General features: G+C 47.7%; 2 protein-coding genes across 2 annotated transcripts in view; both read right to left on the bottom strand.

Moving 5' to 3' along the window:
- ARHGAP15 (Rho GTPase activating protein 15) overlaps window positions 1–18,280 on the bottom strand; it is a 579,674-nt gene that overhangs the window by 520,900 nt on the left and 40,494 nt on the right. The gene's annotated exons all lie outside the window — the stretch shown is intronic.
- Window positions 5,267–9,042, bottom strand: LOC146020609 (uncharacterized). Its single transcript, XM_083153857.1, has 2 exons — window positions 8,283–9,042; window positions 5,267–7,430 (listed from the first exon to the last, which is right to left on the bottom strand). The coding sequence occupies exons 1-2, from the start codon at window positions 8,697–8,699 to the stop codon at window positions 6,858–6,860; spliced, it is 990 nt and encodes a 329-aa protein (XP_083009983.1). The 5' UTR covers window positions 8,700–9,042; the 3' UTR covers window positions 5,267–6,857.

Consider the following 18,280-nt stretch of genomic DNA (forward strand, 5'->3'; position numbering starts at 1 on the left):
GAGGACGCGTTCTGCCGCCGCTCGCCACGCTTCGGGGTGTCATGGATAGTGGGGGGTGCCTAAATCCCATTGTATGTCATACAAGTGTATACCAAATTAAATGGCATCGGTCCCTATAAAATCGCATGCATGTGATTTTATGTGCAGTCCACAAGGCCAGAAAGCAGTGAATAAATTACATAGGAAAATCGCATCGAATTTTCTTAGGCAGAATCGTCCAGCCGTGACTCTTACGCATTGAAGTCTCAGCACAGAATGCTTCTGTATGCATCAACAATGTAACAGGACATGTGTAAACTATCATTTATGTATTACAGTTTTTAAAATGATTGCCAGTATCTGGTTGCTATGTGCACCACTTTTACTTTTAACCACTTAACAGGCGATTTTGTTTTTCCAATAACCGGTCATTTTTTTAATTAGTGAATTAGGTTAAGAATATGTATATAAACTTATCCAAAATGATTTGATATAAATGCAGCCATCATGACTTTGATGTACCCAGCGGCTACTCATCTGAGTTTATTTATATGTCCTGGATGGCTGCTCCTCTGTGCAGCCACCAGGTGGGGAGTCTTGCCCTGCTGTCCAATCAGTAAGACACTGGGGGAGGGTGCAGGAAAGAAGATTGAATGGGAGGTCCCCCTGTGAGCGGCTGCTAGACTGTTATCTTTTGGCAGCCGCCACTCTGTGTATGTAACTGGTCGTATTGTTTGCAACCAGATCAGGTAATGTACAGCCTGGTGTGGCCACAGACACCTGCCAGGCAAGTATTTAAATTTTTTTTTGTAAATCTATAACACATTTGAATTTCAACTGATAGTGTAGCTGTACCAACCCCTAAAATGTGTTCAAACCTCTGAAAGCTAGAGATTTGTTGCAATCCTTTTATACATTAAACCCCTTCAGTGGTAATCCCGAGAATTTTCCAGGCTATGCTTCAGTGCCCAGACTGGCAAGCCCAGAAAATTCTCGGGATTGCCTGTGCTTAGAACCGGGCATCGCAAGCTTCTGCGCTGCCCGGCTCCCTCAGCTCGGCCGCGCCTCCTCCTCTCCCCGCCCTCCGGCTGTTGTGTTACCGGGGCAGAGGCGGGTTTCTGGGGGCAGGGCAGCGGCTGACATACTGCTCAGCTGTGCTTCCCGGCCTCGGGAGACAGTGTGGTGTTTTTCTTTTAGGGAGTGCTCCCCATAAAAACTTCCCCAGTGGGGAGTGCTCCCTAAAAAAAACCCACCACTGAAGAGGGTGTGGTCCACAGTGGATCTCTGATATTTTCTGTGGTCCACTAGGACTGCAGTCCCCATTAGAATTATATGGGTTTGTACTATAGCTTGTGCCAGGTAGATGGCATTAGCTATAGAAGCCTGTGGGCTTCTTACCATAGAACTCCCAGTAGAGAGATTTGAATATGTCCCCCCCTTCCCCCCGCAGCTTATGCATGCATTTTCCAATAGCTGCGCATGTGTAGTAGGACTCCCAAGTGATCACTCTTTTTGCAAGAGTTAGATGTTATCGGAAGAGTTGTCCCTTGCTTAATTCTTCATGCATATGTCATTAATAAATGCATGCGATAAGGGGCAGGATGTATGGCACTGAAAATGCAATACGTGATCGTGTACATCTTCCTTGGTGTGTTCAATAAAAAGCCACGGACTAAACATTGCTATCTTCATTTAGCTCCGAGCTTCTTACCAGTCTCTGCCAGATCCTTATTGAGTAACGGCATCATTTGCCATGTTTAATATTCTAAAACAACAGTATCATTTTTCTGTCCTGCTTATAAAGGACACATAGTAGTGATCCATAAAACAATACCAATATAGAGCAGATTAAGGAACGTATTTAATATATTTTATTGCAGACTAGGGAGGCAAAACGTTTAACAGGGAGTATTAAAAATAAATTTGACAAAAAATAATTTGAGATAACATCAGCTATGCTAGTCTTGTCCCATTTATCTCCTTTACGTGGGCAGCTAGCGTTACTTTTATAATTGTGTGGTGTAACTAGGTTTTCATATTAAGTGCTTAATTATGCTTTTGTTTAGCATAAAATTACTATTATAGTTTCTTTTATAATTCATCATAAGGAGGGCAAAATGGATAGAAGAAAGATCTGTGACAGAAAGAATTTTTGCTAGATACAAAGTAGGAACTTTCTTTAAAACTCATTTTGTATGTGGACACAAAGACTAAACTGGCCCAATAATGCTGCGAGTCTGGGGCCATTACCCACCGGCAAGGGCAGATTGGGCATAGAGTTATAAGCATGAGTCCCTGCAGGCTGACGCACCTGTGACACCACCTATCAGCCAGTAACATGTTTTTTAAGATGTGGCCGTGCCCAGAGTAGTGGCTCCACCCCCTTCGTGTTTCCCACACAAACAACCTTTACTGATTCACAGAGCATAGTACCAGATGCTGCAAATACTCATCTAAGGTGGGTGCCCAGCTATGTCCATTGTGACATCTGTTACAAACAGGGCCGACGACAGGGGGGGTCAAGGGGGACAAGTGTGACAGGCCCCAGCGATCTGACGGGCCCCAGAGCTTCCATGCCCCGGCACAGCCGCTGCCTGTACTAGCTGGCCTGTCAGTGACCCTTGCGGCCCGGCCGTCTACTGTGCACCATCTGTGTGTGGCTGAGTTTGACTGACTCACAGTGTGTCACTGCCGTCTACTTTGTGTGCGCCCTGCTGCTCGTCACGCAGAGCCATTTACTCTGTGTGTGTGCACACGGCCTGGGGCCCTAGGTGCACAGCTGTACCCACCACTGGCGTTCTGGCCCCAGTCTCATGCTCCTGTATTTTTAATGCGCATGCGTGGGTTGTCTGTTCAACACTCTGCAAACAACCTGCCCTGCCTGCTCGTAGTGCTTGCCGTTCTTTTGTGAAAGTGACAGGCCAGCAGCAGCCAAGAGTCAGCAGGAAGTAGAAGCCAGGAACCAGGCCAGGGGGACTGAGAACGAGAGAAGTCCACACCTGAAAGCAGTATCTGGAGCAGTGAAAGGTTAAATAAGGCTCATGCAGAAGAGGGTTGTGTGGATTTGAAATTAGGTGGATGGCCCCAGAAAAATCATTGTACAGGGCCCAAGATTTCTGTTGCCGGCCCTGGTTACAGGGACAGGAGTGGGTGTTATCTGGGGATAGACTGTGTAATGGTTAGCATTACTGCCTCACAGCGCTGAGGTCATGGGTTCGATACCCACTATGGCCCTAACTGTGCAGAGTTTGTATATTCTCCCTGTGTTCACGTGGATTTACTCCGGGTTCTCCGGTTTCCTCCCACAATCCAAAACTATACTGGTAGGTCAATTGGCTTCCAACAAAATTAACTCTAGAATGTCTGTGTGCGCAGGTACATGCGGTAGGGAATATAGATTGTACGCTCCACGCTGGGGGAGGGGATATTTAGGAGATCATGTTAATGAATTGTTTGTCTACTTGTTGGATTTTTGGGGGTCTGTGTTCAGTCTCAGCGGGGAAACGTGGGCTATTATGGGAAATGTGGAGATTTGTGGTTTGTCACAGCAGCTCAAAGGTCTGGGGGCCACTAGTCTGCAAAGTATATTAAAATCGACGTTTTTCACACAGGCGTAGTGATGCATTAATCCAACCTATATGGTGTTGGTTCTGCCTACATTTGATTTGGTGCCCCCACATGAATTCACTTCTAGAATTTTCAGAGGCCCTGGATGGAAGTGATTAACAAGTGTCTAGATTTAAATTGTACCAGGCTGAATATGCAATTGTCTACAGTATGTCCAGATTGTTAATGTATGTAATTGAAAATACACCAAAAAACAAAACCTTTTTCTCCAGCAGGAGAGTTACAGAGAAAACAGGACTCTTCCACTCAATCAGGGACAATTGTGAGTTATGGTAACTAACAGGTGTTGATATAAGATCATTAAGGTACACACATAATCTGCAATTTGGTGTTCTTGACAATTCTGCAAATAATACACTATGGATTACCCGTCCCACTGGATCCGTCACTGGGGACAGAATGCTGATGGCATATTGCAAACATGGGGCAAACCAAGAGATTATCGAACAACTGCACATGTGTACAGCTCGCATTGTGCATGTGCGATGGTGATTGGCATCAGATAATACGTATAGATCGGAAACGCAAAGTGGCCGAACTTTGAGTGACAGATAGCAGGCATTTGGGGGTGAACATTTGCCATTTTCTGGGTGTGTCTGGAAACTTATGAGCAGGGTCTACTTCATCAGCATTGGCCACTTCCAGCCTGCCTCAGCCGTAGGCTAGTGCAAGCCTCAGAGTTACGCACATTTGCACAATGGCAAAAACTGTTTGATGTTGCGGAAATTGCATATGGATTTGCTTGTGGATAGCAATTAGCAATCCATTCACAATTCTCTTACAGTTTAGGGCCTGATTCAGGTTTATCAGTCACTCTGCGGGGACCGATGTTTCAGATTATTTAAAATCATGTTTAAATGTATGATACCAACGTGGTTAAAGTGCTGTAACATACACTACAACCACGTGGGCAATAATTGTTAATATAATCTATTATTTTCACTGTCTGGCTGTCTGGTGTGCACAGTAAAGTGGGGTACACACCAGGACGACCACCGTCGTTCACGACCGATAGACGACCATGGAACGATTTCCCTTGGACTTCCCGGGAGCTCCCAGGCAGTCCCCAGCAAACGATTAGCAAAAATTGTGTTTTTTTGCGGAACGATCTAGATCCGATCCCGATGCGCCCGCGATGGTCGTTAAGACGGTCGGATCGCTGGTTTTTGTTTTTTTTGCAAGAACACATGCGACCGTCGTCAGATGGGCCTTTGAAATTTGAATGAAGGGGCTGGACTAGCAGAGGGGGAGGACTAGCAGAGGGGGATAGGAATAGCAGCAGCCATTTTAAACCAGTGTATTTCTGCTTTGTTACTAGTGAGGCTTGGTTTATACCTGCTGAACGCTGGACATAGCTATTTACACATTACTTTGTTTTGCCTGCCATTACAAAGTGTCTTTTAACCCTGCACTATGGAGAATGCAGTGATGGGTAGTCACCAGCAACAGTACCTGCTCTATTATGCAGTTTTGAAGCTCAGGCGTCAGAGAGCCCAGCGCAGGAGAGAAAGATCATGCTGGACAAAGCAGTGGCTACTTCAGCGTCAGACTCGTTCGCACATGCCACTGCTCAGGGACATCAGGGAGAATAACCCAGACGATTTCCGTAACTTCTTGAGGATGGATGATGCCACATTCCAGGAATTGCTGCGTCTGGTGACTCCCCACATCGAGAAGCAGGATACCAAGTATCGCATGGCTATCCCTGCTGAGGAACGGCTGGTGGTCACCCTGAGGTTTCTGGCGACAGGACGGTCTCTTGCTGACCTAAAGTTTGGATCCCTCATCTCCCCGCAAGCTTTGGGCCTCATCATCCCGGAGACCTGCAAAGCCATTGTGAAGGTGCTGCAGTACCAGTATTGCAAGGTAAGGATGAAATATACACTGTACACTTTATTGTGCAAACAAAATATTTTTATTTATAATTTAGGCCTAGGACAGAAACAGGTTTTTTAGGCCTTTCATGGTTAAAACATGTAAAATAGTAAATAGATTGTGTCAACAAAAATATATTATAATACCATATATAAAAGATATTGTACAAAAACACACACTATATATAAAGATTTAAGTATGTATGACCCAGTTTAAACTTTCCCAATAAGTACGGGCTACTGTGTGGCAGAGGATGTCTGCTGCAGATATGTAAAGGCTGCGGCCCACATGGCGCATGGCGCAGATGCAATGGTCCCGGCCCCATTGATGTGCGCAATACGCCATGTGAGCAGTGGCCATCACATACCTGCAGCTGAGACCATGTCTGCCGCACAGTACCCCATACTATTGGCAAAGAAAAAAGGGCAATAAATGGAGTTTGCTATCCAGATTGAGGAGAATCCTGTTCTCCCTCTGGTAATGCAGGTACAGGTAGCAGCATATAAATAAACAAAAAAAAAACACTCTGGTAACTTCTGGAACATGCCCTTACAACAGTAGGGATAAGGTACTGTGCGGCAGAGGATGTCTGCTGCAGATATGTAAAGGCTGCGGCCCACATGGCGCATGGCGCAGATGCAATGGCCCCGGCCCCATTGATGTGCGCCATACGCCATGTGAGCAGTGGCCATCACATACCTGCAGCTGAGACCATGTCTGCCGCACAGTACCCCATACTATTGGCAAAGAAAAAAGGGCAATAAATGGAGTTTGCTATCCAGATTGAGGAGAATCCTGTTCTCCCTCTGGTAATGCAGGTACAGGTAGCAGCATATATGTAGAAAACCAAGACAAAAGACACTCTGGTAACTTCTGGAACATGCCCTTACAACAGTAGGGATAAGGTACTGCGCGGCAGAGGATGTCTGCTGCAGATATGTAAAGGCTGCGGCCCACATGGCGCATGGCGCAGATGCAATGGTCCCGGCCCCATTGATGTGCGCCATACGCCATGTGAGCAGTGGCCATCACATACCTGCAGCCGAGACCATGTCTGCCGCACAGTACCCCATACTATTGGCAAAGAAAAAAGGGCAATAAATGGAGTTTGCTATCCAGATTGAGGAGAATCCTGTTCTCCCTCTGGTAATGCAGGTACAGGTAGCAGCATATAAATAAACAAAAATACACACTGTGGCCCTTGTGTGGCAGAGGATGTCTGCTGCAGATATGTAAAGGCTGCGGCCCACATGGCGCATGGCGCAGATGCAATGGTCCCGGCCCCATTGATGTGCGCCATACGCCATGTGAGCAGTGGCCATCACATACCTGCAGCTGAGACCATGTCGATGGTAAATGATAAAGTAGCCTATTTTTTAAGACAGATCCTCAAAAACAGGACACTCTGGATCTTCTATCAGTAAAGAACTGTAGAATTGACGGTACTTGGGGGGTTGAGAAGGCTGTGTAGGTGTTGACTGGGTATGTGTTGGAATTGTGCTCGACTGGCCTGCTACGGTGGCAGGCGGAGTAGGCACTGGTGATTCTAATGACAGTGGTGTGTCTGGTGCACTACCAATGCCAACTATTTTAGTGCCACTGTTGAGATACCCTAAACTGCCATTATACACCAACTCCATGCATAACTTTTCAAAAGTAAGTTGCTGGTCAGGAGCCATGTTGCGAACACACTCTGCCACATAAGTGAAGTAGTTGTCATGTTTGTCCGGGTTTCTTTGCAGGACTTGATGTGCCCGCATCATAAATTCTTCATGTGCCGCTGCTTCTCCTTTTTTTCCTTTGCCACGCATTTTTTTGGCACGGGGGAGTGGTGGAGTGGGTTCCAGGGTGGGTGGCGGAGTGCGTGCCGGAGTAGGAACTTCGTTAGATGTGCATGCATTCTCAGATAGGACAGATAGGTCTGGGGTTGCAGGTGGGTAGTCACCAAGCTGTAAAAAAATTGAACATGTTTACTAATCAATTCTATTTACTTCTAATTTCAGTTCCCTACCAGCGTGAATGAATGGAAAGTCATCGCAGAGGAGTTTGAACAGCGATGGAACTTCCCAAATTGCGGTGGAGCCATTGATGGCAAACATGTCCGCATAGCCCAGCCTATCAATAGTGGTTCCTACTATTTTAATTACAAGGGCTATTTTAGCATTGTACTAATGGCTGTGGTGAATGCCAACTATGAGTTTATCTTCCTGGATGTAGGAAGGAATGGCCGTGCATCGGATGGTGGCACTTTCAAGGACACAAAGTTCTACGAAAGGCTCATAGCGAACACCCTTCACTTGCCGTCTGTCCAGGAAACTAAACAGGGGCTTAACTTTGTTTTTGTGGCTGACGAGGCTTTTGGCCTGCACGAGCATGTCATGAAGCCATATGCGCAAAGGGGCCTGAACCATGACAAAAGGATCTTTAACTACAGGCTATCCAGGGCACGGCGTGTTGTGGAAAATGCTTTTGGCATCCTGGCAAGCCGGTTTCGCATTTTTCACACTGCCATTAACCTGAGGGTGGACAAAATTGACTGGGTTGTCACGGCGTGCTGTGTCCTGCACAATTTGCTCCGCAGAAAAGCCACACAGCAAAGGGCTACAGGCACAGCACTCCAAGAAGACCAAGAACTGCCAGAGGAGGTAGTGCAGATATCCTCCTTGCAAACCCCAACACAACGCTACACAGGGAGTGCACGAGCCAAACAGGTGAGGGAAGAGTACATGGCCTACTTTAATGGGGAGGGCGCTGTGGATTGGCAGGAGGAATCAATTAGATAGCCAAAAAAATAGACTCACCGATGCAGACTGCGAATTCTCCTCCTCCTCCTGCGCCGCGACTTCTTGGTTTTCATGTTCGACCATAAGGACTACTCCTGTCCTCATCGACTCCTGGCTGAGGGTGAATGTCAACCGGTCATAGTACCAGAGCGATGTTTGATACATCTCGTCGACTCCAGCACCAGACTTCTTTGCAGCCTCCATCTTCTTGTGTTCCTTTAAGAACACCGTGCGCATATTCTGGATGCGTTTCCTCACCCATTCAACATTGGCCTCTGGATGAAATGGAAGACTGTAGCGTGCCAACTCCTCCAAGGCTTGGTTTCTTTTCATTTTGTTTGAATACTCCTTGGATTTTGTTCGCCACAGGCATTCGTGTGTACGATATTTTTCAATAAACCCTTCCAAAAACTCTTGTTCCTTTGCGTTGGACATTGGGACTGTAAAAAGATAAAACCATTTTAGTTGTTATAGTTATACCCATGTTTTGTTTCATATTTAAATTTTTATAGTTATAGTTACCAGTTTACCTAGTTCTTATGTTTTAAGTATTTAAAATGTTAATAAACTTTTATGAAAACCACTATACATTTTATTGTGCAGATTGCTATTCACACACACAGGTGAATGGGGCCTAGCAGAGAGGAGTGCATGGAATACTGCAATGGTGGACAATGGTTTATGTATATATATCTATATATACACAAACACACACACACAGGTGAATGGGGCCTAGCAGAGAGGAGTGCTTGGAATACTGCAATGGTGGACAATGGTTTATGTATATATATCTATATATACACAAACACACACACACAGGTGAATGGGGCCTAGCAGAGAGGAGTGCTTGGAATACTGCAATGGTGGACAATGGTTTATGTATATATATCTATATATACACAAACACACACACACAGGTGAATGGGGCCTAGCAGAGAGGAGTGCTTGGAATACTGCAATGGTGGACAATGGTTTATGTATATATATCTATATATACACAAACACACACACACAGGTGAATGGGGCCTAGCAGAGAGGAGTGCTTGGAATACTGCAATGGTGGACAATGGTTTATGTATATATATCTATATATACACAAACACACACACACAGGTGAATGGGGCCTAGCAGAGAGGAGTGCTTGGAATACTGCAATGGTGGACAATGGTTTATGTATATATATCTATATATACACAAACACACACACACAGGTGAATGGGGCCTAGCAGAGAGGAGTGCTTGGAATACTGCAATGGTGGACATTGGTTATATGTATACACACAGACATGGGGCCCACCCAAAAAAAACAGTGACATGGTCGGGTGCACGGTTGCCAAACCAGTGCTTTATACACACTATATACATTGGTGGCAACAGTGGGCATGCATAGAAGAGCATTGGGAGTGCAAACATACCAGGTTGTTGTTCTGGGAGATGAGACAAGAAGGAGAGTCCAACTGCTGCGCCAGCGCTGTTTGCTATGTGGAAAAACATGGCGCCGGGGGAGTGTTTAGGAAATGCCACTCAAATAGGCTGGATCAAACGACGGACGCACCGACGGACGGACGACGGAGGCGGCAAAAAACACTCACGATCTGCATACGATTGACGGTCGGTCGGCCTGGGATTGACGGATCCTACCTGCAGCACGTAGGACCAAAGATGCGACCAAACGAGCGGCGTGAACGCGCATTTGATCGGAATCGGATCAAATAAATGTCAAAAACACACGATAGTACATACAATCTGCATACAACCGGTCGGAATTGGATCTAAATTGACAGAATCGTGCCCTAGTCGTCCTGGTGTGTACCCAGCATAAGTCTTGTATAAAACTATTTGATTTTGCTTTATTATTAAGCTATTTTTGTGGTCAAATATTAAGTTATTTTTATGGTCAATCCTCATAAAACAACTGTTACTGTAATTAGGCATTAGGGCAGTGGTTCCCAAACTGTGTGCCGTGGCTCCCTGGGGTGCCTCAGGACACATGTAGGGGTGCCACGGCTTGGTGGTCTAGGACCAACTCAAATTATTAGTGGTTAATTATTTATGAGCAAAACCAGTGCTGGTAGTTGGCAATCATAGAATGTGTACCAACAGAAGCAAATCCTGCCCTTTACCACATAACTGCCACTAAGAATCGCATATAAACCCAATCAAAATTAAAAAAAATTGACCTAGGGGTGCCGTAAAAAAAAGTCTGATTTTCTAGGGTGCCGTGAATCAAAAAAGATTGGGAGCCCCTGCATTAGGGATATGTGTTTATTAAAAGGAAACATCTGCTGTGGTCCCTTGAATATTTATCACAAGGCAGTACCCATAAACTTCTATGGGGATAGTAAGAATATTGCATACTGTATAATATGCTCAGAAAGCGTATCATTTCCGGGCATGCCCTGAGAGCTAATTGCGCCATCAGCCATTGCAGCTGGTATGCTGCAACAATGCAATATTCTCTCACAAAGGTACCCTAGCATTGCTGGATCAGAACATTGAAGTAAATCACATGACCTTTTTCTCTTTGCAGACACGGACCCGTGTCAGAACCCCTGTTACTGCAGGAGTTTTTTTGTTACCAACCCCTGAAATATCAGAAAGCATATCACACTGTGACCAACAAAATCTCCGCCAAGCAGGCAGGGACAAAGGTGCGCAATGATGCGTAGAGCCCCAAACATCGAATTTGCCCCCTTCCGATCAGCTCAGAATGAGGGTCATCTTACAATGTAAATGGAAGTTTAAACAATCTGTATATACAGAGCTGAACTTACACCTGTAGGTGAAACATATTGTGCATGCAAGTACAGCAAAGAGCCTGACACAGATATGTACAGTAATGCCTACTGGCTGCAATTTCAGGCTACAGACTTGCTAAGCATCACAAGTGAAGCATTGCCCTGAAAAAAATAGATGCCCACCGAAGCCATAGCAAAGTCCTCAGTAACTGCGTACACATATGCCGCACCAATGCAGAAACTGGGTGAAATTTAATAGGATTAGCGATTCAGAAAGTGAGAGGTTTGTAAGAAATCTCCTGTGTTTTAAAGTGGCAATCATTTACACTGCAAAACCAGTTTGATTTTGCAGTGTAAATGATTGCCGCTTTAAAAAAAAAAACCTGGAGACTTCTTACCAAACCTCTCACTTTCTGAATCTCTCATCCTATTAAATCCCCCCCCCCCCCCCCCCCATAATTACTTTCTTATTTTTCAAGTTGGCTTAATAAACTTACTGCCCACATACTGTACATTAAATTAAACCTATTAAAAAAAACATCAAAGGGACTTTGAGAGTGTGGGCAGGTCCATGTGATGTGATGACATCAGGTGGTAGTCACGTAATGCTCCTCTGGAAATGTTTTTGGACATCCAGGATATATTTATTGGGCCCCTTGGGACCTGCTGGGCTCTAGGCAGGCGCCCTGGTTGCCTTTTGGAAACACTATCCTTTGCTTCCTGGCAACCAATCTTTGTTTAAATCCTCACTGCAAGTGTGCCGCTGTCGCTGTGCGCAGCTGCCGGGGCCCCTCCAGAGCCCTGGGCCCGGGACAGCTGTACCCACAGCAACCCCCTGTCAGCAGCCCTGAGCCTGTACAAACAATGGAGGTCATTTTCAAACAACAACCAGACTTTTCAGTTATCAGGTGGCTCAAACACAAACTTGAACAGCACCTCTGTGGATGGGAAGAACATACTTTTCTGTTCTTCTGCAAAACTGCTCAGTATTCATTTGTGACTGATTCAGCTTTGTTAATAAAGCAAAAAAAATATGTTGAAACTTTTATCTCGCGGTTCTTAGAAAAGTTAATAATAAAGGTTAAGTTTTACTCTCCTTTTTTTGGTGCACCGACAAAGAACATCTCTTCTCTACAAAATTAATGTGGCCTTTAGTTTGTGGGGACATAGAAACTGTGTTTGTTAATTGTACCATTTTCATTTTTCTCCATGTTTACTGCTAAATTCAGTATGGAGCCAATTAGCATGCCCACATTCAGATGCTGGCAATCAGAACACCAATCCTGGAATCCTGACTCCTGGACCCCCGACATCCCACACTATGCCAGTGAAGGAATCCCAACTGTCGGCATCCCATCCATAAGTATCCTGGGGAGGGTTAGGAATAGGCGGAGTATAGATTTAGGCACTAGAGGCTTAGGGTTAGGCTGCAGGGGAGAAGGGGGGCTAGGGATAGGCTGTGGTGTAGGGATTAGGGTTAGGCACTAAGGGAGAAATTTACTAAAATGGCGGTTTTATTTCAGCTGGGATGTTGCTATGAACAACCAATCAGATATTATCTATTATCTTCTAGGAGGTGCTTAATAAATAAGTCGATTCTGATTGGTTGCCAATAGCAACATCCCATCTGTAAAATTGACTCCTTACAGCAGGCATTCCCAACCACGGTCCTCAAGGCACACCAACAGTGCAGGTTTTAGTGATATCCAGGTTTGAGCACAGGTGACTTAATTAGTATCTGAGGGATTCTGATTAAACCATCTGTGCTGAAGCCTGGATATCACTAAAACCTGCACTGTTGGTGTGCCTTGAGGACCGTGGTTGGGAATGCCTGCCTTAGAAGCACTAAGGGGATAACATTAGGGTTAGTGTGGGGGGGGGGGGGAGGGGGGGTTATGCACTGATAAGAGAGGCACCCAAAAAAGCCCCCTGATTTATAAATGAATACACCCTAGTCCATACAAATTCTAGCTCGCCCATTTTTATCTTTGATAGGTTTAAGTCAGGCGTGGCCAAACTGTGGGCCTCCAGCTGTTGTGAAACAACACATCCCAGCATGCCGTGCATAGGGTGCGCACAGGGGGTTCCGGGGGTGCACAGGCACCTCCTAATGACCTGCCTCACACTAGTTTAACACAGTACCAGTTTTACTGGCACAGTAGGGTGCTCAATGGCAGCGGCGGCTCTCCTCATGCTCCCCCTCCCCTGTCTGCAACGTTTCACCTGCCCCGCTTCCTGAATGGTGACATTCAGGAAGTGGGGCAGGTGTAACGTTGCAGACAGGCGCCTCCTGCTTTGCGCACAGCTAGAAAGTAATGGAAGTTCCGGTGCAGGACTTACGGTCCGGTGATCGTGGCTCTGGAGCCCAGCATCTGGTGGAGAACGGACTGGTAAGCAGTGACGCCGTTATCCCTGCACCCTCAGCTTCCAATTGCCGCGGCGCGGATCCCCTTTCACTCCTCCACTGATAGCACTTATGCAGAAGCATATTTGCAGCAGAGCAAGTGTAGTGGACACCATGAGCCCGGAACCGCTGACAGGATTATTTAATAGAGCCTATGATAGGCTTTATTAAATAACCCTGTTGGCGGTGCCGAGCTCATGGTGTCCCTTACAGTTGCTATGCAGCATAAATGCTCTATTATTACATGTGCCGGTGCTGCATGGATCTCCCTCCGTGCCCCCCATACACTGTCACAGTGTGCTACAATTGACATGCCACATACAGGGAGAGAGGAGCCATGAAGATAGGATGTGGTGCTGTCCATTAGCTCAGGTGAGATGATTCAGGATGGGATGGAACATGGAAGAAAGAGGGGGAGGGAGAGCTGGTTGTGCAATTGATAGTGGTCGCTCTCTGTCTGAATGGAGAAGTGTGGGGTGGGAGGGTGCTATTATTTGGAGTATATGTATATGGGCATTTTGTAACTATTTCACCTTTAATCAAACATTTTATGTACACATATTTTTGCTTAGTGCTGTGTATTATTATTTAAGGGCCCCACTGTACTGCCTTGCCCAGGGGCCCCTAATGCTCTTAAGATGGCCCTGGCTTCTGAGCTGAGCCGCATGCACACAGTAGCACTGGCTCGAGCGGGTATTGGCTGCAGCGCAGTCCCCCATATACACAATCTCTCCGAATCCATTCCCCGGCCCGCCCACACACTTACTTCGTATGCGCCGCTGCGGCGCACAGTCTATTTCTCTGTAGCATAGCTGCGCTGTCATGACACAAGTGCCGCCCCGGCACTATCCATGCAGCTGCAGTAGGCTTCACCGCGGCTCGGACAACAGAGTAGACTCGCGGCAGCATCAGGTACACATGAGTCAGAGGTTTAGGAAGCTACCTATGCTTTGTGGGGGTCAGTTTATCAAAGCAAAAAGGTATCGTTAAATATATTTGATAAGGTTAGGGGTGGGAAAAGTGAATTATACATATATAGGGTGCGTGGTATGGGGGAGGGACATTAAATATTTAAGGATTTTACATAAACTCACCATCGGGTATCCCCTTGGTCCCACCTGCTGTTGATACCATTAATTATCTAACTTATATATAAACCTTATCTTAACAACTTATCCTAAAATAAAGACACGACACAAGTGCTGGCGTTTCAAACAGAATGTCAAATTTATTTGACAAATTAAACTAAACTAAGACTATGAATGGTGGCGGCACCAAAGAACGGTCATTATAGGAAGGAGGGGGTTAAAGATCACGAAGTCATACATACAACGCTGGATGACCACTCTCCCTGGTCAACCACCAGGCCTGGTGGTGACGGCCATCCCCCGGGCAGAAGCGTGGCCCATGACAATCGTTGTCGAGGGAGAGTGTACCCCACTACCTACACACATACAGAGTTCTTAAAGCATGACCGTTCTTTACCGCCGCCGAAGAGGAAAAGAAAAACAGGGAAGGGTGGGTGGGGCTTCTTGGACAGGGGCAGATCACTCTAACAGCGTGATCCTTCCTACCCTGCTTGGACCCTCCCCCCTGTCCTGATAGGCCTTGTGCCCATCCTCATCAACATGTCATGTGACCAACAGCATAGTGTACCTTATGAGAACCCTTAGTGGTTTATGTCCCTTCAGGCTTAATCAGCCTTCTGTGTTTCTTAAACTCACCATCGGGTATCCCCTTGGTCCCACCTGCTGTTGATACCATTAATTATCTAACTTATATATAAACCTTATCTTAACAACTTATCCTAAAATAAAGACACGACACAAGTGCTGGCGTTTCAAACAGAATGTCAAATTTATTTGACAAATTAAACTAAACTAAGACTATGAATGGTGGCGGCACCAAAGAACGGTCATTATAGGAAGGAGGGGGTTAAAGATCACTAAGTCATACATACAACGCTGGATGACCACTTTCCCTGGTCAACCACCAGGCCTGGTGGTGACGGCCATCCCCCGGGCAGAAGCGTGGCCCATGACAATCGTTGTCGAGGGAGAGTGTACCCCACTACCTACACACATACAGAGTTCTTAAAGCATGACCGTTCTTTACCGCCACAGCCAGGCCCTAGGCCGCAGCCACCGCCACCACCAACAAAACGCTCAGCACCGTGTCGCTAACCAGGCAAAAATATTGCCTAAAAACAAAGCCATACCCTCTGGGCTCAAATGTACACCGTCGCTCCTGTAGAGCTCGGGGCGCTGGAAGCTGATGGCGTTGTGCCAAATGACACCCCCGCCATTAGCTAACAGGTATCTCGCCACCATAGAGTTCACCTTCTTGCGTGAACGCTCTATGCTGGTGCATGATCTCGCTGCCCTCCATACTATCCTGGATATCATGGAGGACCACACCAACCTGCATGACGGCAACACCTGGGCTATGATGTGGAGGTCCCGGACAATCATGGAGCGCAGCTCCAGGACGGATCCCCGTCCGAGGTCATTCCCGCCAAGGTGGAATATGATGACCTCCGGGACCCCAAACTGCGTAACGGCACTGATCATTTGGGCCTGCAGTGAACACCATTTCATGCCCCTCACACCCAACCACCTAACCTCCCCAGCTTGTGGAAACATGCATACATCAGAGGCGTTTATTGCCTGCGAGGCCCAATACACAAAGGAATGGCCCAACATCCACACGGACTTAACGTCCCGTCGATCTGAAATATGCACACAAAAGGTTAGTTAGTTGGATGAAGTACTCGTCATCGCACTCACACGCTGCACAGGTTATGAAGAAGGGAGGAGGAAAAAACCGTGGCCGACCAGCTCTTGAGGCACAAAACACACCGCCCGGAGTAAACTACCAAGTACGCCATGCCAGATTGTAATTATAGCCAAATTGTGCCCCCGGGCGGATGCGAAAACACACCTCAAGGCCCCCACTGGAAGTTGGCGAGCGCTTATGCGTCCAGTCGACCATGGTGATCAGTGATAGATAGAGACGGCCGAATGTACCTTCGGAATGCTGCAGAGCGCCATCGACCCAGGGATTGAATCTCTGCGTCGGAGCGGCCCTCCGCAGCCGCCGAGGTAGCAGCCCCGATCCGGAAGGAATGCGACCCAAATTCCTTCGGATCAAGGCCTATGGCCTCCAGCGCCCGTCCCAAGACGTGCCCAAATTGGTATTTTGTGAGAGGTGACCCGTCCTCATGCATCAACCAAGCACCAGGCAGATCCGGGCGTGCCTGCGTCAAGGCCGTGACCAGCGCCACAGGGCACGCCCCCTCCACCGTACTTGGGAGCAGGGACAGCCATCTCCCCCTACCAGCCTGGTCTGTCTTGGATCGTCGCAGGTGACAAAGCACCGAATCCTCCTGGACCACCAAATCATCCACGGACAAAGGTGAAGGAGCCCGTTTCGACGGAGCCACCAGCTCTCCAACCCTGAAAGCCCCATGATACGCCATTGCAAACGCCGTTCGGAACAAAAGGACCTCGTAGGCAGGCCAACAAATGTCCCCTAGGGCGCCCAGCAAAGCTGGTAGCAAAGACATATCAATCGGGCGTCTCCGGTCTGGGGGTGCTGGCGAGGCCCTCCACCAGCCACGTAATGCTCTCGACACCAAAAACGACCGGGACGGGTCCGCCCTACCCTGCAAGGCAGAAAAGAAAGACACCCCTGCCAGTATCCTGCGCACAGAGGCGACAGAACGGCCTAAGGAGTATAAACTCCATACGAAGGCCACCATGGCCACATTAGGTGTCTTACCTGCTTGAGGGGCAGACAGCCGAAACTGTTCCCACTCCTGCCAACCTGCCCGGTAGCATTGCAGCGTCGTGGGCGCAATAGCCCGCATGGCTAGCCCCTCCATTCCGGCCTGATCATCTGCCAAACATAAGAGGGACAACATTCACCAACGGGAGCAGCATGAGGTGCCAGGGCCCGGAACTTGGCCCAGTCGGCCCTGGACAAGGCGTCCGCCATGGAATTATCCACCCCCGGAATATGTCTTGCCATGAAGTGTACATTCAGCAGCAAACATCTTAAAACCAGCCGCGCTAAGAGGCGAACCACTGGAAGGGAGGATGAACCTTGGCGGTTGATAGCGTGCACCACTCCCAAATTATCGCACCAGAAAACAATGCTAGCATTGCGCAGCCTATCGCCCCATATCTCCAAAGCTACCACTATGGGGAGCAGCTCGAGGAGCAACAAGTTTTTTGTGAGGCCCTCGGTGACCCACTCTGGGGACCATGGTGCGGCGCACCATGACCCGTCCAGGAATGCTCCAAAACCCACCCCTCCCGCGGCATCAGTAAACAACTGCAGTTGGTGATTGTCGCAGGGGGGGGAGGGCCATATGAGGACCCCATTAAACTGCTCTAAGAAGGAGAGCCACACTCGCAGGTCCCTCTTCAGCTCGGCTGAGAGCCGTATGAAGTGCAAGGGATGTCTGACCCCCGAGACGGATCTCTCAAGTTTTCTACAGAAAACACGTCCCATGGGGATCACCCTGCATGCAAAATGTAGCAGACCCAACAAAGACTGCATTTGGCGCAGCTGCAGCTTACCTGTGGAGAGCGCAAGGGATATTGCCGCCCTCAGGCGGGCCAGTTTTTCCAGGGGCAGCCTGCAGCATCCGGCCATGGTGTCGATCTCGATGCCCAAGAAGGAAAGGCAGGGAACCGGCCCCTCCGTCTTGTCAGCTGCCACCGGTACTCCTAGATACTGGAACAGGCCCTGCATGTATGCGAGCAAAGTTCCGCAGCGCGATGATTCTGCGGGACCCACGCACAGGAAATCATCCAGGTAGTGGGCCACCCCGGACTCCCCCGATCCCGTAACGACGCACCAGTGCAGAA

Source organism: Crinia signifera, chromosome 7 (genome assembly GCF_055691185.1).
Source record: "Crinia signifera chromosome 7, ASM5569118v1, whole genome shotgun sequence".
Lineage (NCBI taxonomy): Eukaryota > Metazoa > Chordata > Amphibia > Anura > Myobatrachidae > Crinia > Crinia signifera.

Coding starts and splice junctions, on each gene's coding strand:
- LOC146020609 (XM_083153857.1), bottom strand. CDS start 8,699: ATGTCCAACGCAAAGGAACAAGAGTTTTTGGAAGGGTTTATTGAAAAA. Junction 7,431..8,282: donor AGAATTCGCAGTCTGCATCG/GTGAGTCTATTT, acceptor ATTTTTTTACAG/CTTGGTGACTACCCACCTGC.